Raw genomic sequence first — 26,591 nt, 5'->3', positions numbered from 1 at the left:
GCTTGACTCGATAAAATTTGACTTCTTTACTTATTTGAATCCGAGCTATTTTTAATAATACATTGGAACACGGATGCTCTATTAATGTGTAGCTTTCTATTCAACCTATCCTCGCCAGGCTTATATTCGTTTTTCGGCCATATATATATATATAATAGATTCTTTCAAATTTTTCACATTTTAAGTTGGAATTCACATGAAATAATTAGGTTATTGGTAATTATCTATTATTTGTTCTACAATGATCATTCTGATATCAAATCTAGAATTTTCGTAAAAGACTTTAGAGCAACTTTTATTTTGTTTGGGGTAGGATTTATGTGTTTACATGTGATTGGTTTACGTCACTTATGACACAGTTTTGACACTTAAGGCTAGTAGTCTATGGGCTGCCAAGTCTGATGGAGGTATGCGCAACCATCGTGTGGAATCCTCGATCGGCCTGGCCGATTCGGCCCTAAGCTAAGTCAGTCTCTACCATCGAGTTTGTAGTCTTTTCAATATGATATCCTAGCCGGCCTTTTTTTTGTAGTAACGGGTAGCTTTCAGATAGCCGAGTAAGTATCGTGGATACATTATTGCTTAGGCCTTAGTGACAGTTAGTGTGACAACCAGAAACCACCGACATATTAATCACAGATATCGACGATATGCATTTACCGATCCGCGGGTCCGGTACTCACCGGTAGCATTGCATTTTGCTTTAATAACAATACACCAAAACACCAACTCATATGAATGTTAAAAATTCACCAAAAGGCAGAGTTGAACAGAATAAATTCTAGTTTGATAAATACATGATGATGATAGCCTATTTGACTGACTGATTAAATAAAGCCATTCAAACTTCAAAGCAAGATGAATGCGTACCGTCAAAGCATACCGTCATCAGCGGGCGTCATGGTTCGAAGCATACCGTCAATGCGTCAAATGCAGAGACAGGCAGGGTAAATCATGAATCATGATGGTCTTCTGTCATATAGAATAAAAATGTATTAGCAGCAAAACTAATTGAAATATTGCAAAACTAAAAATAGGGTAAACGCGGTATATTCCGACACTTTAAGGACGCATCGAAAAATGAAAAACTATAAAAAAAACCGTATGCGTTACGTAAGTTCTGTTGCCTTCACATGACTCTCAAAACACTTCACTACGCGTCAGCAACGATGAAACGTCTCGCATGGAACTAAAACAAAGCTTAATATAAAGGATAAACTAGAGAAGTGACGGAATTACCTACGATGTCGGAATATACCGCGTTTACCCTAGTGGGGTTACTGGGGTAAACTTCAACATTTTCCCCTATCTATATTGCATAAAAATAATAGCTCTAATATCCCTGAAAAAATGTTGAGAAGTGATATTTTGAAGAAGTACTTCTGCTATGGTCTGTTCAGTTGTATAAAAAATATTTGCCTTATGCCCTTATTAGAAAATTTTGCTTAAAAAAAGTTACAGACAGGTGTTTGCTTTAAAACTTTATTGACAGAATTTTTGTACCTCAATCCAAAACAAAATGGTGGCCATTTCTGCACAACTGTTTTAAAAATATAACTCATTAGTCATTACTCACAGCAGTGATGACAGACAGCGCATTTTCTCGTCGACAAAAACTTGAGGTCATGGACAGGCGGACGGATGGACAGACCGACAGTCAGACAGACATGGCGACTGGCGAGCACAATAGTGCATTTTTTCCATAAATGAGAAAGCGCGCTAAAAAGGACACTCCTAAAAACGCATTTACAGTAGAACCTCAGTTAGCCATTAGCAAAGGATCCAAGGCCTAAAGCCAACAAAAAAATTAAATTTCAAGTGTCCTGAATTACTTTGTTCCCAGGGGTAATTCAGTATGCTTTTATTCTGCATCTAGCACCTTACAACAAGTGGCTTAGCCTAAGCAATTATTTCAGAGATGCCATATAAAGTCTTGAGATGTCAGAGAGATAAAAGTCTTGGCCTTTGCCAAGACTTTTAAAATGACCCCAAACTTGTAAATGAAATGTTTTATAATAATTGGTAAGAAGTTATCAGCAAAAAAAAAAAAGCATCCCCTAGCACCCCATTTTAGAAAACTTCTTCCTGATATTCCAAATTAGAGCATAGTGGCAATTGAGAAATTTTTTTTTAATCTCGTTTGTTTCTAATTTTCTTATTTATTTCAAGATACCTTTGATGATAATAAGTTGTGTTATTATACTATTATTTTTGTAATACTGGTCTGATATTATCTTACTCTATTAGGAAGGGCAAAAAAAGTCACTAATTGCCACTATGGATCAAGTATGCACATTACTTGAATTATGCTTTGTAGGTAGTGAACTTATAATGTGGGGATTTTGCTAAAAATGAAATCTTCAGCTATATAGTATTAACTTTTGTATTCCAGATGAATTAAATAATAGTTTTGCTTGTAACTGTTTGTTGAACACTTCCTGTGTGATTTTATTTCATTTCACGATGGTTTTGAAGTTTATTCTAGTCATTATGTCTTTATCTGTTTATGGTGGAGCATTAGCTGGCACAGCTTCATCAACTATTACACCAAAGGGCCTGAAAGCATCAGAAAAAGAGTCATTGAGATCTGTTAAGCTGCCACCTTGTGCCGCCTGCAGAATGCTTACTGATTCTTTCAAAAAGGTAAAAAATTGTATGTATTATTCAAAATGATTTTTTAATAAAAATTGAACATTTTCACTTTAATGATGTGAATTTTTGCTTGCCAATTAATTGAAATTAAATTTATTTGAAAGAAAAGTAGTTCTTAACAATTAGTATTATGTTTCAGGGCCTTGAGAGAACAAGTCGAAGCAAATTTGAAGGTGGAGATGCTGCGTGGGAAGAAGAAAAGATGGGATCATATAAAACCTCTGAAGTTAGACTAGTTGAAATCCAAGAACATCTCTGCTCTGAAGTTGACCGAGCTCAAAAGCAGGTGAGTAATTGTTGAGATCTGGCCTCTAGGGCTTGATAGAGAATTAAGCATGTAAAATTTATTTTCTTAAAAATTTTCTGTAGAAATTCATGTATTGTTTTTCAACTTAACTCAACAACCACATTAATTTAACTGAGAACTTCTTTGTTTTTTTTTTATATTTTTTCATGTGATGACACATTTTCATTCACGATGCATTTTCTTCCAAGTGTGAGGGGCTTGCAGAAGACCATGAGCGGCTACTAGAGGAATGGTGGTTTGAAGGGCAAGCGGAGAGCTTGCATGATTGGCTGTGCATTGGCAAACTGGCAGTTTGTTGTCCTATCCATCACTTTGGCCCTAACTGCCTACCCTGCACTGGGGGTGTGGAGAAACCATGCTCAGGACATGGCAAGTGCAAGGTATGTCACTTTTCATTAATGTCATCTTTGTTGCTGTGATTATATTTTTCTATTATTGGTATGATTACAGTAGGTACCTATATTCTATATTCTGTCATAATGATGTATATTCTTCTATTCTTTAGTGCATATAAAAGAGAGTAGTTTTCTTTGGTCTTACTTAGGATGATCAAGTCTCTGTGAAAGTAAAAGCATATTGGTGTAAAAAAATTCAATTCCTTTTCATACATTTTCTTGTGCTTCTTTGTAATGGGTATTTTATTTAGTTTTTTTTTAAATGTTCTCTAATCTGTAGCTTTCGTCTGAGTTAGTATATGATGGTATAGGTATATATACATATATCATATATTTTACCAATTTTCCATAAAATTTATTTATAATTTAACTTTCTAAAGGACTACACTCAAAACTGAAATTCTGCACAACAACCACCAATCTAAACCCTACATCTGTTGCAGATACGTCAACGATTGTTTTTTAGTTATAGAGGCAAATGATTACCTCTCGTAGCTAAGAACCTATTTGAAATTAACTCTGTTCCAAAATTCATTCCCAAATTAGGCTCTGGTAAATGAATACATTTCAAGGATGTCAAAGTAGAAGCTGGCAAAATGTTCATCACATCCGTCTATCAAAAACCAATTAATAATAGGATCTACCTCAATGTCAAAAGTGAATGCCCACAACAGTACAAAATTCTATTTGCAGGAATGAATGCGTAAAAATTGGTACTTCAAATAATTCCATGCCTTCTTCATTTTGGTTTCATTTTCAGTGCAAATGGCAAGCAGTTTCTTAGGTGTAACTTTGACAGTTAAGCTATGCTGAGCAAGGTTTTATCCAGTAAAATTTGCAGCACTTTTGTAGCCATTTTGTTGTATTACTTTTGGCCCAATAATCACAAAAGTTCTCATTTTTCAGTTTGTATGTTGGTCCATCTCCCTCTTTCAACTATTACCATCTAAAATGAGTTGGAACCTTACTAGGAAGAACGAAGAACTTACATTTAATAAGAAACAGAAGTGTCCTATTATGTTGACTTGATCCTATATGTCTATGACGTTTTTAAATTAATGTACTCTAGTTAGGAAGAACATTATTTTACTCTCAAAATTTACCTTTTCCTGTGAAGAACATCAATAAAATTGTTAATTTCTATATATAATCACGTTTCCGCTCCGTTTCAGCTGAAACCTTTTTTTGTGAAACTGCACTTTCTTAGAAGCCTCCTCTATACCTGTGTAGGCATCTTGTGTTGTATCAGTATGAATATCTATACACATGATCTGAAACATCGTTCTATGGTTTATTTTTGATAAGGGCGATGGCACTCGTAAAGGCAACGGCGAGTGTCTGTGTAATGACGGCTACAATTCTACATTATGCGATGCCTGTGCTTCTGGCTTCTACGAGTCTTTCAGGGATGAAAAGAACGTGCTATGCTCCGCGTGTCATAAAGCTTGTAATGGCCCCTGCACGGCAGTGAGTTCTTCATTATTTGATTTCATTTAATGATATTTAAATTGGTAAAAAAGTTTGTTTAGGAGATTTCATGGCTTCCTGATTTTGATGGTTTGAGCTGGAGCAAGATTGTTTAGAACGTTTTAAGTGTGTTTTGCATCTCTGACCAATAAATTTTCGACTATAATAAAATTAGAGTTTATAAAATTCTGTGAGAATATTACGTGATTCTACCCCTACACAAGTTACATAACATATGATGAATCTTCCTAAATTTGTTCGTGATTTTCTTCTAGTATATTGTTGTCAATATAAGATCTTAATCTAGTAAAAACAAAGTTTATAGGTAATAAACATTTAATTCTAATGGTATTGACTCATTGAAGCTCTCCAAGGAGGTTCACATTTACAAAAAGTATTGCTTCCCACGCAGGCGGGCCCCAAGTCCTGCGTTGCCTGTAAGGAAGGTTGGCGTATGGAGACAGAGCGCGGTTGCATTGATGTTGACGAATGTTTGGTCAAGCCCAGCCCGTGTGCTGGTAACACATTCTGCGTTAACAACGAGGGTTCCTTTTCTTGTTTAGGTAAGCTAAGGAAGTATAAAATTAATTGTCGTGTAATCCTGCCCTGCCATGTTCTTTAGAGCTGTGTGCAGTTATATATATTGAATATTTACTTTGGAATAATAAAGTAAAAGGCAGTAGTATCATTAGTATGTAATTTTGGACAAAACCGTTATCAGGTTTTGGTATGTGCTATTTCAGTGTCTCGACGTAAGCTGATTTTGAGTCGACTTTAATTTAATTGTTACGTGCTTCCATGTTGGTTCTTAGTGTTTTGTACCTTTGTATCATATCGAGCATTTTGATCCGACTTCCAAGTTGTAATAGTTGTCTGAGCATGATGATTTATGATATCTTGAAATGAATTGAAATATTGTACATGTGCATTAAATTGGCTGCCGCTTCATACGTATTTGGCTTAGTTATTATGTAGCAAATTTAAATCATGACTACCAGAGTATTTATTGATGCATATTGGTTAACTGTTCTCTGTAAACAATCTTTGATTTACAAGGGTCAAGTTTGTGTTATGATAGATACCTGTTCACGGGAAAAATTGTTGATGCACATGTAATGGATTGCTACTTATTCGAAAATCGTCAATATCTTTTCTCATTATTAGTGGTTGTTGAGGAAAATCAAAACTCTTGAATTTCAAGCCATATATACTGCTTGGCGGCCTTGCTCTCTGCTAGTATTTTGTCTATTTGTATTCATATTACGCTTTGCCAATAGCGTGCGACAAGGCGTGCCAGGGATGCGACGGCGACGGCCCTGACATGTGCGACAAATGTGCCGAGGGCTACACGCTGGATGAGGAGAGAGCCATGTGTGTCGGTGAGTAATGCCAGCTTCTTATACTGATTATTTATCTCAAGTCTGCAGAATTTCTTTACTGGTATAATTTTGAGCCGTTTTAGATGCCACACGCATAGTTGAATAGCCAACACATGCCGTTGTAGACAACAGCAACGCGGCCCGGGAGCGCAACCTACAGATGGCACGCTACATCACGTACGCGGGACTCACCGTGGCGACGTGCATCATCCTACAGCGCCACACCATTCTGGCCGCCATCGTGGGTCTCAGTGTTGCCGTCTACATCACAGGGTCGGAGTATTACCTCTCCTACATCCACCAACCCGACGACCCTGCCGTCCAAATGCCAGTCACCATGAGCTCCAACTACGCTGTGGATGACTGATGTTCATGCGCATGTCGATACAAGTCATTCCATGGATATTTTATTCCATGCGCCTCAAAGTTCGAATTGTGAAATTATTTTTATTCGCAATACATGTCCCGATTCTCATTCAATATTTTAAGTATTTCATTTTCTAATACGGTTATTTCAATGTGCTACATTGTGTTTATTTTTATCAACGCAAAATGGTCGATATTGTCGCTAGCCATCAGGGGCCATTTTCGCCGAGCTCACACAGTTTTCGTACCGAATATTATAAACGTTGACATGAAAACCTTTACTTTTGACGAATTCATTTTAGGGGCATTTGTCGATGTGTTGCAACGCATTCAAAGACTACGGTTGTGAAGAGATCAACAATGGATTGAATTTTTTCATTTATCAATTTAATTTTTTATTCTAAAAGACACTGAGCTTGAATTTATGTTAAAACGACGACCAACAGTTTTTGTTACTGGGAGTAACGTGCGCCGTGTTTAGCTTACCTCGCTTCTCTATAAGTACTGTGTTTATATTTGCAGGATTTTTCTAAAATTGTTTCTTCTCAACTTAACTTTGAAAATGGGTGTTACGATAATGCCTTCACAGATGTTCAGTTCACAAATTCCATTCTACCCTTAGTTTGAGAATGACAAAATTTCCAGAAAAAATTGGGCAAGGTGATGGATTTCTTAACATGCGGTCTGTTAGTATTTTAATTCAATTAGGTTTTCTTCTTTTCCTACTTAATTTTAACATGATAGCTCAATCCAGAGAATTTTTCAGACCAACTCGTGTCGAGGTATCTTACGTTCTAAACGGATTTGTTAAGTTTTGGGCTGCATTTTTCTGCAGTGAAAGTGAAAGGTCGTGTTCACTTGGCAGCTCTAATGGCATGTTGGTGATCTAGTCGTTATTTATAAGATTCTCAATAGTGTAACTTATTATTACGGTGTTTCACGTCGCAACATTTATAATTATGGTAGATAGAATCATGTTTTTTTGCCGTTAAACTTTTTGCTTCATTCGCACATTTTTCGTTTGTTATCAGTTCTATGAATCTTACTTACCTCTTATCAGCTTACTCATAAGTATATGAGTAAGCTGATTTATATTCCTCTTTACAAGATGTTTTAAAGTCACCGCAGTGAATGTTTTCTATTGACGTCTATTATTAAGCATAGTGTCGCTATTTTGTGGTCATCATTTCATCTTGCAGTAAAACTGTGCAAACACATTATCCTCTTGTTTTCACCTTAGGCGTATGAATGTAAGGTGTCAAAATGACGGAAATCAAATAATGCATCTTACAAGTATTGAAACATGAAGCATAGCATTCCATTATTTCTTCAAATATTCATCGAAATATCTACATACTGCGTCTGGAATTAATTTCTCTTCAAATCACGAAGACTTCTCAGTTGATAAGCCAAGAAGTTAATTCAAGTGTTGTTTACGACAGACGAAGATGAGCTCGACGACATCACGGACGACGAGCCTGACGAAGCTAATCAGCAAGACCCCGACGGTACAGACGCCACAGGCGAAGACGAAGATGCGGGCCGCGTGCAAGAGAATGCCAAAGTGGAATTATGACGCAATCAAGACCTAGAGAGAGTCGGCGAAATTTCGTCCATTTGAAAGAGCCTTCTGCGTGCACATGGAAGTGCTATGTTATATTAAGTTTTTATTGAGTTACAAGCTCAAGTGTGATACTCTAACGTTCCCCTACTCTTATTTTAAGGAATGACTTCATACCTGAAAAATTGAGATTTTGTATTAAAAATTGCAAACCTCATCCGAGCATTTTCCAGACTAACTTAAAGCTTTCTGAGTACGCAAAATTTTGATGTCTGTCGTTGAAACAACAGAAGTACAGAGTTTTGACTCGTTCGTGTCGGTTTAATCCTAACGTTTTCGCAGATCGTTAATTATTGTTCGCAGTTTTGAATTTTCGATTACCACAACGTTATTCTCCAAACAACCTCATCGATTTCACTGCATCAGTGATGCCGCGTCTTGATCTCTTTTCACTCCATTTAATTTTTCATAGACGATTGCAACCTTCATGAATATCTTGATGTGTTCCCTATGTTTACTTATATTGTTTGTTCACTTCGCTGACTGGAAGTTGTATTCTTTAGTTTTCCAATCAAACGAATGACACAAATAATGAACATAATGCGTGGAACCGAATTGGTATATATACTTGGTGTAGTTGTAGTTTCCGTACTGGCTTTTCTTCGTAGCAGACCAATAAACTGTACACTTTACTAAGCTTACGGCTAGTGTCCCCAGTTGCATCAATAGTAATGAATAGTAAAGGAATTGTGCAATACAACACACTTCACCAAGCAAACAAGATCCATGCTCTGCCAAGAAAGCTTTGAAAGGATCCATAGATTAATCGCCACTCGCCTTAAAAGCGAATTGTTTACTGTGAGGTTGGTCACATATCAAATTGCTCGAAGCACACTTATGCACGTTCACTGCTGTGAAACCGAGTTGTGATTTTGCGTACTATTTCACTTTAACGAATGCTCAATTTCTAACGATTTCACTTATATTTATTTGAATAGATTTACGCTTCATGTTAAAAAGTAAGAAGAAGAAACTCAAGTTAAAAGTTTTTCATAAAAACGAACGTACGACTAATGTTGTTTAACTTTGAATTCACAATTGAATCTTGCTGGTATGAATTACGTTAAATTTATAGTTTTCTGTAGGGCACTCCTGGGAAGTGGTACAGTTCTAATTTTCCACAAGAATCAAATTTTCCCAATAAGAAACGAAGTAGTAGTCTCAAGTCGATTTCCTCGTGAACTATCGTACTGAGTGAAAGGATTGGAATGAAGAAATGTGTTCCGGAAACAGCTTTATGCATTTTGCTACTTCCTAACAGTTTTCTTACGCTTGGGCTTCCAAATTTTGGCGTGCTTGAGGCGGGGATGGGCGTTGCCCGCGCTGTTGGTGCCAGCGAAGCAGCCGTGAACAGCGGCACGTGAGTTGACGTCACGAGCGGCGAACGGCGATGGGCCTGCACACGTCAATTAATTAAAAAGCTGCCATTATAGAAGAATTTTGTTCAGTAGACTAGTAGAGCATTCTTTTGTTTAGAGTTATTTTTCGATTATTGACTTAAACGATAATAGACACCGTGTCTATGGTATTTGTAGGGTCATTAATGCTGAAAGGAATACACATCACAGTTAACCGACAACAATGCTGCAGAAAACGGCTTCAAGAGAAGAGTAAAAAGCCCAACGACGTCACCATCATCAATAAAGTTTATCAAATCCTAGAGATGAACTTGACAAGGTAACGTGGAGGGCTACGAAGGCAGCACAGCGCGTCGACTCACCAGCAATGAAATCAGGATCGAGAGCGTCGACGCTCTTGGCTTTCTTGGCCCACTGGTGGGGGAAGCGCTGGTCTGCCGTCAGCAGCGGCATGAGGGCGTGCTGGCCGCCGCGGGGCTTCGGTAAATTGTACTGCAGGAACAAAGTAGAACAGGTGTGACCAAAATATTGTTAATGCATATCAAGTGATGAGTAATCAAATATGAAATCCGTACACAGCAAATGCTTGCACAGGAACATTCACTAGATGTCAATAACTCGGTCTTTTAAGGAGAAACTACAAATAAATGTCTGTAGGGGCTGCAATAATGCAGGTTTCCACTGAACGATCAGTGGCCAGTTTATTTGTCATCTCACATCCTGTGTACTAGGAAATCAAAAACATTCAAATTTCACTAACAAATTGGTAATATTAAAGACAGCAATGTTCAAGTCTGAAAGTGGTCCATCACTCTAAAAGATTTGTTTCGCTCAAAACATTTTTCATTGCCTGTGAGACATGAAATTGTACTTATAAAAATACTATGAAGTTTAGGGCAGTCAGAAAAAGGAAGCAGCACCTTGAAGCCCCTGGTGTTGAGACGTCTACGGGATATCCAGATGTTCTGCGTGCCGTCCGCATTAGTGGTGATGGAGACACGCTTCAGGGTTTTGTGGCCACATTTCGGACAGAACAGCTGTAAAAAATACAAATAGATACAAGTTCATTCCTAAAATAAATCTTAGAAGAAGAATTCGTATATATATATTACTAAGTAAGAATATATTAGGTTGTATATTACAATGAATAAATAATACCAGTAACATTGAGAAGGAATTCAGCATCGGCATTGACATAACTTATCTCTAATGGTACGTGCAAAATGGCAAGTTCGTCAAGCACTATTACCAAGCTCATGTCGGGCGTGACGGTGAAACACGTGAAGCAGCGAAGCACAAAGTTGCGCAGCTCTCTTATGATGCGGCCGTCAATACCCAGCACACCCAGCCCAATGTGCTTTAGTACGTGCTGATCAGAAATAACAATTGTTACTAATACTTATTGTACTGATTAGGAATACTTTGAAAAGAATTTATAAATCACAACTACTTTCACACAGTTCTTGGAAGTTCTATTTGACAGCATTAGAAAAAAGTTGACAAGAAAGTGAGTGCTTGGTACCTTTCATTATTATGTTACACAATTTTTTAGTCAACTTTAAATTTAATTTCAAATTTGACTTTAAAATGAGTTTTAATGATTTAATTTCTCATTTAAATCCAGATTTAAATGAGTAAACCTCAGCGGTTTCATTCGGTCGTTGTTGAAGTGCAATGATTACAAGCAAGAAATTGAAAACTAATTAGGTTAGGTTAGGAATAACAAATGGGATAATTTGAGTTACTACCTGCATGGCATAGTCGACAGTGATGCACGCCACGGTCACTGGGCAGTCCTCGAGCTCGCTGTCGTTGCCCTCGTCAGCTTCTCTGGGGCACCAGCCTGTCGACGTCATCTGATCAATGTTGTCAGGCGTAATCCACCCCTCGTCGTCATCGTCATCGTCATCCTCATCGTCCTCTTCTTCCTCCTCCAACTGTAACATAAGAAATCTTTCAGAATACACTGTCAGCCCTGAACTGCATGTGATTTATAACTCACGACATTTTCTTTAGATTAAACATTCCAGCTATGCCAAATTACTTTAGATAGCAGTCAACTCTGTGGATAAAAAACAAATTAAATTTACTTCAAACAAGGATAAACAACAGATACGCTGCTCGTATGCACTAAAAATATTTAAAGAAAGCAGGGAAGACCAATTAGTAAGCCACCATTGCCACACTAAAAATGTTAGGTGAAGAGATTCTTGTGATTGATAGCATAATCACTGCGAAATTAATGAAGTTGAAGAAAATGCATGCTAATGGAAAAATTTTGCTCCCATAAAAATTGGTTAGAGAATATATTTAGAAATATATAGATTATATAGATATAGATTAAATAGAGAATATATTGGTTTAGAATATATTCTCTATTTAATCTATATGCATAGCATTCTATTTCAAAGTAGTGTATAGTTTAGTGCAAAACAGCATGCAGCATTGCCTATGGATACAATGAGCAAGATTCAAATTCTGAAGAATTACCAATGCAAGTCCCTGGTCACCGGTCTGTGTATGGGAAAGAGTACTCTGAGCCACAGCAAGCATTGAGGAATGAAGAATTTTCGTAGCACCAGTTGTGGTAGAAACATAAGGAAGACGAGATGGCTTGCAGAACCACTCGAAGGACTTGACATGACTAAGCCACCGCCTTATGTTTTCATATTCTTGTAAATCATTTTCTTCACATGGACAATTAATCAGCTGCAGAAGAAATTCTGAGTTGCAAAACTCGTTGGAGGTGCTCTTAGAATCTGCAATATCCTCAACAAGATAAAGTAGTACTTTCAATAACCAAGATTCTGATGTCTTGAGCACTGTTCTGAGGTAAGATGATGCTTGGTCTTTAATTCCAAGTGTTAGAATGCAATGAACAAGAGCAGTCATGAGAGTTTCCTGAAGGGGGCTTGGCATGTGGCCAGCTATGTAGCTGAACTTCTCAAGATGTTCATCAAGAAGGTGGAGAAGGTCTGATCTTAAAGAGACAAGCTGAGAATAAGGCACCTGTCAGGAGCAAAAAAGTTACATTGGTTAGGAGCAGTTTGGCAAAGCACCACCAACAATTTTCCAGTCCACAATACCAAAATAAACATGATATTGTAAGCAATAAAATCAAGCAAAAATATGCCCAAGAAAAGAAAATTTAGAGAATCAAAGACAAAAAGACAGAGCAGGCTAACTTCATTCAAGGAAAGCATTTCAAACATACCTTTTAAAATGACTTGCATGAAACTTAGTTATAGGAAAAATAATTGTTCAGAGATCAAGATATACCAATACACCAACTGACTCCAGATGGAAAGAAGAACCAAGTAAATTACACAGTTATACCATCAGCCATTAATTAACAAGATAATGTCAGTAAACCTTACCCACACAGATATATTTGATTGGTACAGGCATGCTTTTCAAAAATATACATAAATGTCAACTCAAAGATAATTTGAATCAATCCCAGAGTTACTGTACATGAAACCTAGATTATTAATGGTAAACATGGGCTATTGCGGAAGCACAATTAAGTTAATCTACAGTTCTAAAAGCTAATAGTATTTTCATGCATCGATGCATGAATATGTGCGGTTTGCTCACTGCCCACCTGTTCATCAGTTGTTGCCTCACTGACAGAGACAGGCTGCTGCTGAATAATTTTTTTTGGTTTCCTCTTCTTTGTTATTGTTGTCCAACCATCATCTTCATTCTCTGCATTGTTCACATCACCATCAAACCCACCTTCACATTCTACCTCATTAAATTCTTCAATTGGCTCAAAATTATTTGTGTCTTTGCTATTGTTAATTTCAGCCTCAGTTTGATTTTTATCTAGATTTACTAATGGAAGAGTTATTGTTGTGTTGGTTATTCTCTTCAGTGGTTCCAGCCGCAGATTGGAGCTGCCATTCTCTTTCACATGAAGCTCATGAGTAAGTGCCAGTAATTTGAGATCAGTTAATGAGAGGACATGGAAATCTCCACTCTTTTTGGAGAAAGTGGAAACTGAAAAAGATAGAATAAATTCAAATAAAAATTAATTTCAATAGCATCTTGAAATTTTGATATACATATGAACTAACAATGCTATATCAGGCAGGGTTGGCGATTTTTTTGATTTTTTTAAAAAAATCAAAAAAATAAAAAATCAATGATTTTTTTGATTTTTTCATGATTTTTTTTATTTATTTGATTTTTTTGATTTTTTCAACTTTTTTGTTAAAGACTGCCACTTAATATATTTAAATATATATAAAATCAAAAAAATCAAATAAATCGAAAAAATCAAAAAAATCATGATTTTTTTATAAAAAAATCAAGTGATTTAATCACATGATTTAATCATTTTGATTTAATCATTGCCAACCCTGAATTATTAGGACAAGAGGCTATTGAAAGTTGAAACAAATAATGAGCTACTAGCATTGCAGCAATGCCCAAAATTACATGGTTTGCACACATTCTGAATCAACTGTAAAGAAGAATTGATTTGATATAATTTTTTACTCAATACAATTCTCAAGCTAAAATTTAAGCAATAACATCAAAGAACAATAATTCATGCTTTTACCAGAAACAAACTTTGCACATGAACTTACTAAATTTGAGGCTTGCAGGTTGTGGCTGACAAAAATTTACTTTTACAGGAAACGACTCAATAAATTGAGATGTTTGCTTGTCTTTAATCTCTGCAAGTACTTCTGGTACAGTGTACAGCTCTTCAGCATGCTCCTGTGAAGAGAATTAAAGGAATTTTTCAGTCTGTGACTCTGTGTAGGCAGATTATTAATTTGAGTACCAGTAGACCGTTCCTGTAATGGGTTGTACTACAATTTGCATACATATGTTGTAGCATCAAATTATGTGGCAGTTCCATCAGCTGGGGTTCCACAATGTTGTAATTTACCAGAGCAGGAAAAAATATAACTCAGTACTCACGGCAGTGAGTGACAGAGAGCACATTTTCTCAAGCATAAATCAGTTTTCATTGCGATTAGTACAGTGCATTAGAGCTAGAGATGTCGTATCTTTGATACAGGCATGCCCGCTTCTTAAAATTGACAAAAATGTGAAGTCATGGATGGACAGACCGACAGACGTGAGACAGAGACAGACAGACAGACGGACATGGCAAGCACAATAGTGCATTTTTTCTGTAAAGAGAAAATGCGCTATAAATAGACTTGGATAGATCTACACTTGTTGGAAACATCACCAAGACACCATGTCACACACAAGGCTATGCAAAGAATGTCTTCCATGGGGTTCAAACAGATACAAAAATTATGCTAATCATTAAGTTAACAACAAGGAATATATATGCAGTTGATATGAAGAACTATATATTTCTGCTGATACACATTTCTTCATCACAATAAAAACATTGGTAAGCATGTTATACAGTGAGTATGTGCAATAACTATCCAGTATCCAGCACAAATTGCACAATGGGAAAATTTATTTAATTAAATCGTATTCAACAAGATAACTAACACTAGTCAAATGTAAATTTACAAGAGAAATACATACTCTCAAACGGGGTAATAAGGGACAGACGGGGTAAATCAGGACAGCTGTCTGCTGTCCCACATTTCATAGAAATGTTGTAGCAGCAGCCAGCAAAACTAGTAAATTCTGTTGTAGCAGCATTTACTACCTCTAAAAAAACTGAAAAAAGTGTGAAAAACAAGATTTTGGAAAAGTGCCTCTGCTAAGGTCTGTAGCAAAAAAATATTTGCCGTATTAAAAAATTTACTCGCATTAAAGTTGCACAAAGGTGTTGACTTAAAAACATGATGGACAAAATTTGCATACCTAGCCTGTCTCATTGCTAGCTGAGGACCTCAGGTCCTCAGCTAGCAAAGGCTCCAGTTAACCAAAAAATTTTATTCAACGAAAAATTAATGCATCATCAGTCATCACAAAATTGTGCATTGAATGTCATAGCCGAGGTAGAATTGTGCACCGGCCACCGGACAACATAGAATGAAAAGAAATTAGGTAGGTACCAAACCTAAACTAGCTATGATTTATTTCTCGGAATAAACCTAATGGCTGTCATTAAAATATTCCTCTGTTTCATGTATATTTTTACGATCTATTTTTGTTAGTACCGGTACATAGCTATAAAACTGAATTCATGATAGGCTAACTCACCCACAGTGGTTGCTTTTGAATAAATGCTCCTGAATCCACCACCAGATATTTTAGTTTGTTCTTCATCCTCGTGGTTTACTTCTAGTATTTTCAACACCCTCAACTAGAAACACTAAAAATTACGGTTATTACCTCGAAGAAACGTTTATTTTCGTAAGAACCAACAACACTCGTTCACTACTAACCGAATCCCAATGCGAGAACACCAACACGTTCTCATTTGGTGATTTACTGAAGTTACTTCTCATATACAATCTAGTGGCGACTATACAGCTAGGTGCGACTGCGACTCGAGTAATCGAGTTACTTAATCGCTAACTTGTTACTGCTTATAGAAAATGGGGTGAGTGTTTATCATGATGTAAATTATAAACACTTCGGTTGAGAGCCAAATAAAGTAAGAGAAACCTCAGGTAACAGTAAAAAATGATTGGCACGTTTCCTTTTCTACTTTACCTAGGCCTATAAAGAAAATGGTTTTATTTCATGCTTCATGTTTTCATCCTCTGGGCAAATTTCCATTACTTATACCTATATAGGTTAGGCTCCAGATATGAGGTTATATGAATTTCTGATGTAAGAATCAAAGAATATAGCTAAACAGGCAACAGGGAATTATACTTCAGATGATCTGAGCGTAAAGATCTGGTTCATCACGCATCACGCTGAAGAGTTCGCACTTTTGTCGAAGTTGTCTGAATATCTATATACTAAAGGATTTTGCTCGGAGAAAAAATGGCTATTTTTACAACACTTCTCTTTAACTTCAATTCCTGTTTGTCTGTCTGCTACAAATCTTATAATCGAAATTTAACACACTTCTACTTATCCTTCTACTTCATACTTATTCACACTGAAATTTTGCACACTTGCGTAACGTTGGAGACAATGCATGAATCGAATGACAAAATAAATAAATAAATAAATAAATACTTTTTTTCAATATTAAAAAAAACTGAAATAATAATATTGTCTGCTGCAAATATTATAATCAATATTTAACACATTTCTAGCTGTCCAATCTATCTGAAAATTTGCAGACTTGTGTAAAGTCGGAGACAATGCATGAATAAATTGACAGAATAGATAATTTTGAAAATTTAATTTATTATATTTATTAAAATAATTTAAAAATTAATTTTTAATATTCGAAAATAAAATTAGAAATTCATTGTACATGTTTTACATTGGAGACACTGGATTTTTTTAGAAGTGTTATCTTTAAAAATTAATTTTTAAACGTATATTTTAATGGCTCATATTTTATCAGTTAAATTCGTTCAAGACGTATCCGTTAGGCAGATGCGCCACTAAAACGCTGTAACATCGTCGATTGCTGGTTGATTACGTCGTAATGTCTTTAATGGCGTTGAGTTGACGTCTAATGATTGCTGACGTCTAATGTCGTTCGAAAAAAAATGCATTTTAACAGCGGCAAAATCAAAAGAACGGAAATACTTCTGCTATAATTTTCCAGTAAAAACTTCGCGATAATAAATAATAGGCAGGCAATGGTGATGTTATTCGCTCTTTTCCTACGTGATTTTATTCTATGAACACTTGACACGCCGATAGTATCATATTGTCTAACACTTTAAGATTAAAAATATTTAGCCATTTTCTTGTTTCTAACAAATTTTGATACCAACTAATACTAGTGCTGGATGTGCACTTCCACGCTTTATAAATCGCATAACATGGAAACGGAAAGCTTAAAATATTGACGTTCTTAAAAAAAACATCGATATTGTGGTGGGAAGTGAGGTGCTATAGACATTTAATTAAATGTAAAATGAGAGTTAAATTCAAATTAATGCCCTTTCAAGGCATTAATTTAAGTTATCGTGACCCAAAATAAAATCAGTGCAAAAAAAAAAAAAAAAAAAAACAGTCAATCCTACTCTTCTAAGACTACTCAAAGCCTACCTAAATTTTCGACTCATCAACGGACTAAATTAAAAATATATATATATGCCCTTTCAAGGCATTAATTTAAGTTATCGTGACCCAAAATAAAATCAGTGCAAAAAAAAAAAAAAAAAAAAACAGTCGCCCTTCCAGAAATAAAAGCAATTTTCAGATTTTTTTCAGACCCGTGTAATCAAAGTTAAACTTGTAAAAAAAGCAGACTGGGTTAGCAGTTTTTCCCGGTGCATTTTTGCGGTCGTTCCTGAGTGACGAATAGATGATCGTTATACGTGTACGTTTGAATGTTGTGAATTGTTGATTGATTGGCGAATAGTTGACGAATCGATTGCGGCGAATAATTGATCGTTTGCAGGAGGCGAATAATCGATCGTAAATATATGGCGAATCACGTGCACGTGGCGAATAAGTGATCACTCGCACGTGGCGAATAATGGATCGTATGTGTATGGCGAATAATTATTCGTAGGCATGTGGCGAATAGCTGATCGCTCACACGTGGCGAATAAGTGATCGTTCGCCTGTGGCGAATAATTAATCGTATGTGTATTGTCGTGTGCATGTGGCGAATGAGTGATCGGTTGCATGTGGCGAATGAGTGATCGGTTGCATGTGGCGAATAAGTGATCATTCCCCTGTGACGAAAAAAAAGACCTGTATGATTGATATAGCCTGCATGTGACTGATCGTTTGCATCTGGTGAATGTCGTATGTCGTATGTGAGGCTCCGCTAATTTTGTTTATAGAGACCCAATCTACATGCGGTGGACGACGTCTGAGTTGTCCATCCTTTGGTGCGGAATCAAGATTCGGAGTCACCATCAAAATGAGGGAACCATCACATGAGGGCAAAAAGTGCTATTTTCCTTACATGAATTTAGAACCCATTTGAAAAATCAGTATAGCAAATCCAATGAGAGTTATACGTGTACGTTTGTATGTGGCGAATAGTTGATTGATTGGCGAATAATTGATCGATTGCGGCGAATAACTGATCGTTTGCAGGAGGCGAATAGTCGATCGTATATATATGGCGAATAACTAATTATGTGCACGTGGCGAATAAGTGATCACTCGTACGTGGCGAATAATTGATCATATGTATATGGTGAATGATTAATCGTGTGCATGTGGCGAATAGGTGATCGCTCACACGTGGCGAATAAGTGATCGTTTGCCCGTGGCGAATAAATGATCGGTTGCACGTGGCGAACAAGTGATCGGTCGCATGTGGCGAATAAGTGATCGTTTTCTTGTGACGAAAAAATTACCTGTATGATTGATATAGCCTGCATGTGACTGATCGTTTGCATCTGGTGAATGTCGTATGTGAGGCTCCGCTAATTTTGTTTATAGAGACCCAATCTACATGCGGTGGACGACGTCTGAGTTGCCCATCCTTTGGTGCGGAATTATAAGATTCGGAGTCACCATCAAAATGAGGGTACCATCACACGAGGGCAATAAGTGCTCTTTTCTTTACATGAATTTAGAACACATTTTGAAAATCAGTATAGCACATCCAATCATTTTAATCAACGTGGAAACTATTTAGCCCTATTTTTGATCAATATTTAGGTAATGCATTTAGCAGAAAATTTATTCTATGTTCTACGGCCTTCTACAAAAAAATCCGAGTATAGAATTAGACTTTCGTCAGTCGGACTCACAGAGCATTAATTATTGTTAGAAGAAATGCAGTACTGAAGGTTTGGTCAATGTATTTATACTCGTTCGATGTTTTATGAAAATTTGTGACAAATTCTGCATAAATTTCAAATAGTCATAGGTAAAGTGTGGGTTGTTTTTAAATTTATATGCAAAGTCAATTCTACTTTAGATTAGGAAATGGCAGATTCGTTGCAACTTGTCATATGAACTAAGCATTTAAATCAAAGAAAACGCCGAAAAATTCATTTTGTCTGCAGTGAAAACTTATCGGAGTCCAGCTACAAAAACTTCATTAATACGATTTTGACCAAAATAGGACCTAGAAATTGCCTAAGGAGTGCAAAACCAATTGCATAGGTTACAACGGTTTCAAGTGGAAACGAACTCATAAGCTTCCAAGCCTCAGTTATCGACGTCTGCGAGGGGACCTCATTGAAGTATACAAGTATACTCATGACTTATTCAAGGTCCCAGAAGAATTACTATAATTTGAAACAAGAACCAATACCAGAGGCCACGGCTATAAACTAAAAAAACAGCGTTGGAACACATCCATGCGACAACATTTCTTCTCGCTTCGAGTCACCGACATGTGGAACAGCCTCCCTGATAGCATCGTTGACGTTCCGAATATGAACATCTTCAAAAACAGACTAGACAAAGCTATGCAGGAGCATATGTTCAGTCTTAAAATGCCTAGCAAATTACGGACCAGGCAATAAGACTAGACGAAGCTATGCAGGAGCATATGTTCAGTCTTAAAATGCCTAGCAAATTACGGACCAGGCAATAAGTCCAGCGGCTATCTCAATCAATCGTCAGCTATGAAATGATCGGCTTCCAAAGCCCGGATCCCTTGTGGATCAAGTCACGAAAAGTTCAAGAATCGGCAACAGGCCATGGGCCTATTTCTTCAACGCCGACACTTCTATTCTATAACATCGTTTGCTCAGGTGACGTCATAGTTTAAAGAAGATGAGAGAGTACCACGGGTAGCTATCGCTATAAAAGTTTCACCACAATGGTATGCTGCTAATCTATCCACCTCAGCTATTTATAACTGTCCAATTGTCAAACTCCGAAGAAGAGGATCAACAATGATTGAACCGTAACCGATGACGTGAGCTCTAGGTACACGAGCAGCCACTTAAAGTGCTACTTTCGAGCTGCTACTTTAAGATCCCGAATAAATTTGTCAAACTGAAACTTTAAACGCGTGCTGCGTCTTAGCTTTACCAGGATTTTTAAGTAGAAGCCGAGCCAACTGTAACAACCAAACATGATTGAGGCTGCATCTTTCCATCACAGAAGACCCGGTGCGGTACTCAATAGTAGCTCTATCGTCCCCTTAGGGTTTAGATAATATAATTATTAGAAATGATACATGAACGTGCGTTGATGTATACAATGGCAAGTGCGGATCCTAGGCCATCAAAGTTCGTTGATGCATAGTTGCAAAACAAACAGTTTTTGTATTCCTCAAAGTTCATCTTATCAACAAATAATCTATATACTCGATGAATCGATACTGAACTTTTTTTCACTGCGACATTGACGGCAAACTGTTTAAACGTTGTTAAGGCGACAGCAAACTTCATTTCTTTTATAAATGTTACGAACCTGTTCAGTCGGAGCTAATTGATGACAGATGTTGTGTTTTGGTGAGAGCTTTCAAAATAATTGTCTCTTGGCACACATAAAATATACACATAACGGTATATTCTGTGTCAGAAACTGGTGATCATTTTCTGGATTAATAACAACAGGTTTGCCTCAAATGTCAATTTTTTTCAATTGAAAAGATGTGATTCAGTCGACGTAAAAACATTAGAAAAATACAATTTTCACCAGAAAATACGTCAATTAAGCTTATGTCTGTATATTATTTGAAATTCACATCTGCAAAAAGCCTCCCTTACGTCAAGATTCAGCCTCTTCTTTGCGCCCTTTCTAGAGAACGGAATCATACCTGCCGGCGCCTATGAAGAAGTTAAGCGCTCCCTAAGCAGGGAGATCGCTTCCGCGTCGCGGTGGCCGCCGAAAACAACGCCGCTCTTGCGATCACATCACCACCGATTGCGCCGGAAGAAGCCCCGCTTCCTCGCCCTTTCCGATCGGCGCTATCTCAGCTGTGTTTGGGCTACTGTGGTTTTCCGGCGGGCTACACCTTCAGGGTCGGACGCTCCCCCAGTGCCTCCTACCCAGAGTGGGGGCACCCCCTCCAGTCCGTCCAGCATCTTTTTGCTTGCCCCTCCTTCCCTCAGCATCTCCTCATTGTGGGACAGCCTTGTGGAGGCGGCAGCGTCAATTATAAACAAAACTATTTTTCGAGGACAAACAAATAAATACATGTTCAATACTATATTTGTAGTTGACGTCAGTGCATTACAGATACAGCGTTAGAACTCCATGGAAATAATAATAATATAGTGGGAAAAATTAATTTAAAAATAAACAGACAATTCTAACTATGTTTCAACCTTGACTATGTAAAAATACAAGACACATTTTAACACACAAGTTCAAGATAACACTACCATAAAGTCTACACGCTATAAATATACAATAAATATTAGTATCAACGAATAAGTTGGGAAGATTGCTAACAAAATATGAATGGTTTATACCGAAAAATCGCATCACTGATCTGAAGGCAATTCTTTCATGGGAAGTGACGAAAAAAACAATTGCGTTACGAATCCCATAGAATTTAATAGCAATACCGGTACCAAGAGACTGTCAACAGACTCAATGGAATCACATATTTACTCGTAATTTTATTTGTGGGTTCAAAGATTGAATTAAGTGGAGGAATGCTGTCAGGTATCAAAATTAAAAACACAAGTAATGTGTAAATCATCACAATGTGTGCGAACAAGTAATGTGTGAATCATATTTTTAAATAAGGCATAAGAATGAAGAGCCGCCGGTCAGAGGAGCCATACCCTCATTGATTCGTATTTTGCACAACGATCAACATGTACTCCTTATCTGAAATGAAAATTGGCAGGTAATAAATTTACAAGTGAAAGATCAAGCGACTCAAAGAATGACGTTATGTAAACGCATAAAACAGACTTGTATAATGGCCGTATTAAAAATAATTGACTTTATTAACACATCTGTGACGGTTATTACAGAAACACAAAAAAAAACTTACCAACTGCTAGCTTATAATTTCATTTCAGACAAAGCGACAATCATCCAATTTGAGCCAAAACGTCACAACTAAAACATACTAAATAAGCATGATATAAATACTGTACAAGTAAATACCAGGATTTAATTCCTAACTAATAACTTCACTACATTGCATGAGCAAACTGAATTAACCTATTTCAGCAAAATTAGTTTCTACCATTGTTCAAATTGTGCCTAGCAAAATCAATTCTCAAATTTAAAGTAAATGAAATATCTAGCTAATAGCATTATGATTCAATTGCACCTAATGAGGTCAATTTTGGCCATTTTAAATTAGCTTTCTTGAATATCTTACCAGGAGCAACCATGATTTCATGTTTTCTGGACCTGAGCCTGAAGAAGGTGAGGTCGTTGGTGGGGTCGAGGTCTCTGACAACGCTGCGTGCCTTATCAGCGAGGCCGCTGATGAGGCCAGTGTATTGTACTGTAGTTGGGTTGTCCAGCGTGCTCTTGATTGGGATACCTGAAAGCATGGAGACCTTTTTTAAGACTCTTCCTCCTTTAGTCATATGAGTAGACCTGTAAAGTACCTATCATAGATACTAGCATCATCATACATAGATATTGAATACAATTTCAAACTTGATCATGAAATTAAAAATGAACAACTGGTTGCTAAAAATCTCTCATTTACCACTATATAAATATTTACCTGGTAGTTACAGAAATAGAATTAACTTTCATTCAAGTATGTCAAAGATATGTGAGGCAGGTGATATGAAGTGATTGAACAGAAAAAAAATTGCATCTATACTCTGAATACAACTTTTTTTTGTGAGGATATGCTGATATTGGAACTAATTAGTGGATGGTTAATTTTTTTGACAAAAAACTTCAACTTCACTGCATCAAAATCATTACACTTGTATAAAATGTAGAATTTTTTGAAGGTGTGATAATACGGTACTACCTACATAAATATATTTCTATTTAACAACATTATTAGATAAAAATGTTGTTCCGTTACTCTCACCTTCAGAGTTGATGACTATTACTCCCACAACACCTTTGTGAGACTGGATTCTCCTCAGAGTTTCTTCAATCTCAGCTGACTGAAAATAAAAAATTTATAATTAATATTCAATAAAATTGAAAGTAAATTATTTCAAACAATCATGGAATGGAAAATAGGCAAGATCTTAAGAAAACTCAAACTATGATCTGATGGGAGACATTTCTTGACATTCACATTATTATTACTAGGATTATTACAAACAGTTTTTTTCAGTTTTTACTTCCTAGGGTATACAAGATTCATAAAAGGAGAGCCTCATCACATAAAGTAGTTCTTTCATATATATTAATAAATTAAATGATTGTTTCAGTCAAATACCCATTTCAATGGTTTTATTCATAGCACACAATATGGCTTTTATACTTTCTCAAAGTGTGACTATTTTATGAATCGGCAGAAGTAGCACAGGTCCATATATATATATATATATATTTAGTAAGGTATACAAATATGCAAAGCTAAACAGGCTTTGTTTGGTCAATAATAAGGTATATATACTGACATCTGTTACTTACCATTGTACCACTATTTCCCAGGAACAATGAGTGAAGGTAACTTAATTCAATTATTGATCAAATTTGACTCAATGCTGAAAAATGATAAAATTAGCTATAAAATTGCACACAATCAATACAGCCTAACTTCTCTAACAAGGTCATATTCTGATACTATTCATAGTGCTTCATTCAAAATACCATTCGTCTTAAATACATTTGTTAAAGTTGGTCATTGCTTGTGTGTGAGTTTGCAGGTGTTATGTCTGGTATCACAAATATACAGATAGGGGGAGGATATTGAGGAGCAACTAGTATGCAAGACCCATGGTCACCAAGGTATAAACCAGGCCAGTAGTTGTGGAAAACTTTATGGCAATATTTACAATGTCAATGATGGCAACACATTAGGGCATGCATAGACACCTTCTTTGTACTGATGCTGGTTAGCTCCAAGGCTGAAAAAACATAATGCTGGCCAAAACAGAGACTTGCATGAAAATAGTAGATAAGACGTCATAAATTATGATATTGGATAACCAAGGCCAAAGTTTACACCTCAGCATTGAAAAAAGTCTCTTTTGCAATCACCACCTACAGGCTGCCATAGATGAGGCAACTAGTTTCAACCAGGTAGCAAACACAGCCTCTTCTGCTTCCTAAACTTCTTTGTTTGACCTCCTGGTCATTTAAATTTAGACCTGAAATTTAAAAAGAAGCAGAATAGTTTTTTAGGCAGATGCCTGTTTTGTATAATCTTGTTGGCTGAAAGTAAGTTCACAACAGCAGCTACTGGTTGCTACACAGTACATGCTATTAACCCCTAAAGCAAGCCATACCTCCTTACACAAGGCAACTAGCCTGATAATTAGTATACTAACCATACTGGTACCGTAAAATGGGGTTACTTTGACCGGCGGGGTAACTTTGACCACTTTTTGTTTTTTTTTTAACAAAAACCCTCAAAACTCAAAAACGATTTGACATAGAAAAATTCTGTCAATGGCCATCAAAGGCCTAATACTGAGGCTATGTAACACAATAGAAAGATTTAAAAAGTTTGCATATCTAATAGGTTAAAAAATTAATTGGCGTTTTTCGGTTTTTGTGCTCATCTGAAAGCTGGAATTCTGCTCTTTCCAATGGTACCATTGCCATCGCTGTACGCCAATATTTACGTTCATGACGTCTCTTTAAAGGGAAGCGGGTGGGAGAGTTCTTTAAGTAATTAGATATAAAGTAATTAACTGCTGATATCTTTGAATATAGTTTCTACTTGAGTTGTGCTGCAGTTACATGCTTGGTCTCATCTTAAAGCTGACATTCTGAGCTTTCCAACGATACTACTGCGATCCATGTACGGCAATATTGACGCAGATGGCCGGGCTTTAATGAGGGGCGGGGGGTGGAGTTCTTTCAGTAAATAGACCTAAGAAAATTACAGCGGCAAGACTACATATCTTGGTGTATCTGGCATCTGAGCTCAGTTACCCTCCTAACATTGTACGTAGAGGTGCGCTACAAGTTGCTGCTAGCATCCTTGAGTGGATTAAGCTACAGAAGCCTGTGGTTTGGTATCCATGCTACATTGAGTGCCTATTTCGAGGCGCACAGGACTTTGTCGCGCCGTCCTGAAAAGTTTGAAAAGTTCAACTTATTGTCACGGAAAACCTATCTCCTCCTACAGTTTTCAAGCTACAGCAAGGAGACATACACCATTCGATTCGTAATGAAATTACCTAAAAATTTGATGATCATTTTTTTGAATTTCTGTCTGGTTTGTTTTTTATATGGGGGAGAAGGGAAGGGAGGGGGGAAAAATGAGAAAAATGGGATAAAACGCGCATAAAAACAAAACTAAGGGGAAAATGAGAAAAGATCATCAAATTTTTAGGTATGGTCCTTACAAACCGAATGATATGTGTCTCGATGTTGTAGGATGATATTTGTAGGAGGAGATAGATTTTCTAAAGTACCCCCTTTTTAGCCGTTTTCTATGAATTTCACATTTTCTATCAATTTTTTCGAAAAATTTATACAAGCAAATTGTTTTTTACTTTACATTTTACGTATGAATACAAAATTTCAGCAAGATTGGAAGATAAATGTAGAAGTTAGAGGGTAGCCGGTCTGGAGGGTAGCCGGTCCCCTTAAGGTTTTTTTCTTTATGTTTCAGACTCTACAGAGTCTTATATATGGTAATTTTAACTTAATTTCCAAGCCAGTCAATGTTACCCCGTCACGGCTGCCATTAGGTTGTCACATTTTGCCCATTGGGGGACGGTGCCCCCCATTTGCAAACTAAGACACTTTCCTAAAATCTGTCTTTTGCATATGTAACTAGAAGAGTTTTACTACAATGCACCACAACCTGGAGTTATTTTACCAAAAAATAAAATTGATTTTACCACCCGGTCAAAGAAACCCCAAGAGCTGGGGTAACAAAGACCATCACTTTTTTTTTAAATTACATCAAAACTATGAGAGGCAGGAGCCAGCAATTTATGGTGAGTAAAGCTAGAGAATAGACCTGTATTTAGCATGTTTCAATTTAAGTTTAACTTGTCTAGTAAAAAAATGGCATTG

General features: G+C 36.7%; 3 protein-coding genes across 5 annotated transcripts; 1 reads left to right on the top strand and 2 right to left on the bottom strand.

Moving 5' to 3' along the window:
• Positions 1-2,365: 2,365 nt before the first annotated feature.
• Positions 2,366-9,155, top strand: LOC108670677 (cysteine-rich with EGF-like domain protein 2). 2 transcript variants are annotated; one of them, XM_018158160.2, is made up of 7 exons: positions 2,366-2,643; positions 2,792-2,938; positions 3,148-3,339; positions 4,660-4,821; positions 5,234-5,384; positions 6,099-6,200; positions 8,009-9,155. In XM_018158160.2, the coding sequence occupies exons 1-7, from the start codon at positions 2,464-2,466 to the stop codon at positions 8,140-8,142; spliced, it is 1,068 nt and encodes a 355-aa protein (XP_018013649.1). In that variant the 5' UTR covers positions 2,366-2,463; the 3' UTR covers positions 8,143-9,155. The 2 variants fall into 2 exon arrangements, with proteins under 2 accessions (XP_018013649.1, XP_018013648.1); XM_018158159.2 differs by lacking the exon at positions 8,009-9,155 and adding an exon at positions 6,326-7,784.
• A 258-nt stretch (positions 9,156-9,413) lies between these two features.
• On the bottom strand, positions 9,414-15,999 carry LOC108670679 (RNA-binding protein NOB1). 2 transcript variants are annotated; one of them, XM_018158164.2, is made up of 9 exons: positions 15,699-15,999; positions 14,141-14,273; positions 13,150-13,547; positions 12,036-12,554; positions 11,294-11,482; positions 10,795-10,914; positions 10,466-10,582; positions 9,908-10,037; positions 9,414-9,583 (listed from the first exon to the last, which is right to left on the bottom strand). In XM_018158164.2, the coding sequence occupies exons 1-9, from the start codon at positions 15,762-15,764 to the stop codon at positions 9,435-9,437; spliced, it is 1,821 nt and encodes a 606-aa protein (XP_018013653.1). In that variant the 5' UTR covers positions 15,765-15,999; the 3' UTR covers positions 9,414-9,434. The 2 variants fall into 2 exon arrangements, with proteins under 2 accessions (XP_018013653.1, XP_018013654.1); XM_018158165.2 differs by lacking the exon at positions 12,036-12,554 and having other exon boundaries at positions 15,699-15,995.
• A 5,645-nt stretch (positions 16,000-21,644) lies between these two features.
• LOC108670675 (dynein light chain roadblock-type 2) lies at positions 21,645-24,666 on the bottom strand. The gene is made up of 4 exons (XM_018158158.2): positions 24,027-24,666; positions 23,470-23,548; positions 22,792-22,959; positions 21,645-22,286 (listed from the first exon to the last, which is right to left on the bottom strand). Exons 1-4 carry the CDS (start codon positions 24,027-24,029, stop codon positions 22,243-22,245), a joined length of 294 nt encoding a protein of 97 aa, XP_018013647.1. The 5' UTR covers positions 24,030-24,666; the 3' UTR covers positions 21,645-22,242.
• Between the last annotated feature and the right edge of the window lie 1,925 nt (positions 24,667-26,591).

Source organism: Hyalella azteca, unplaced genomic scaffold (assembly GCF_000764305.2).
Source record: "Hyalella azteca isolate HAZT.00-mixed unplaced genomic scaffold, Hazt_2.0.2 contig2587, whole genome shotgun sequence".
NCBI lineage: Eukaryota > Metazoa > Arthropoda > Malacostraca > Amphipoda > Hyalellidae > Hyalella > Hyalella azteca.
This window is presented reverse-complemented; position numbering and strand designations above follow the sequence as displayed.

Bases quoted from the DNA above. Each gene is read 5' to 3' on its own strand.
- LOC108670677 (XM_018158159.2), top strand. From the start codon at position 2,464: ATGGTTTTGAAGTTTATTCTAGTCATTATGTCTTTATCTGTTTATGGT. The intron at 2,939-3,147 runs GTGAGTAATTGT...TTTTCTTCCAAG, and splicing joins TTGACCGAGCTCAAAAGCAG to TGTGAGGGGCTTGCAGAAGA. The intron at 3,340-4,659 runs GTATGTCACTTT...ATTTTTGATAAG, and splicing joins CAGGACATGGCAAGTGCAAG to GGCGATGGCACTCGTAAAGG.
- LOC108670679 (XM_018158164.2), bottom strand. From the start codon at position 15,764: ATGAAGAACAAACTAAAATATCTGGTGGTGGATTCAGGAGCATTTATT. The intron at 14,274-15,698 runs GTGAGTTAGCCT...TTCTCTTCACAG, and splicing joins TTCAAAAGCAACCACTGTGG to GAGCATGCTGAAGAGCTGTA. The intron at 10,038-10,465 runs GTGCTGCTTCCT...TTGTTCCTGCAG, and splicing joins TCAACACCAGGGGCTTCAAG to TACAATTTACCGAAGCCCCG.
- LOC108670675 (XM_018158158.2), bottom strand. The intron at 22,960-23,469 runs GTGAGAGTAACG...CCATGCTTTCAG, and splicing joins AATAGTCATCAACTCTGAAG to GTATCCCAATCAAGAGCACG. The intron at 22,287-22,791 runs GTAAGATATTCA...TTTTCATTTCAG, and splicing joins TGAAATCATGGTTGCTCCTG to ATAAGGAGTACATGTTGATC.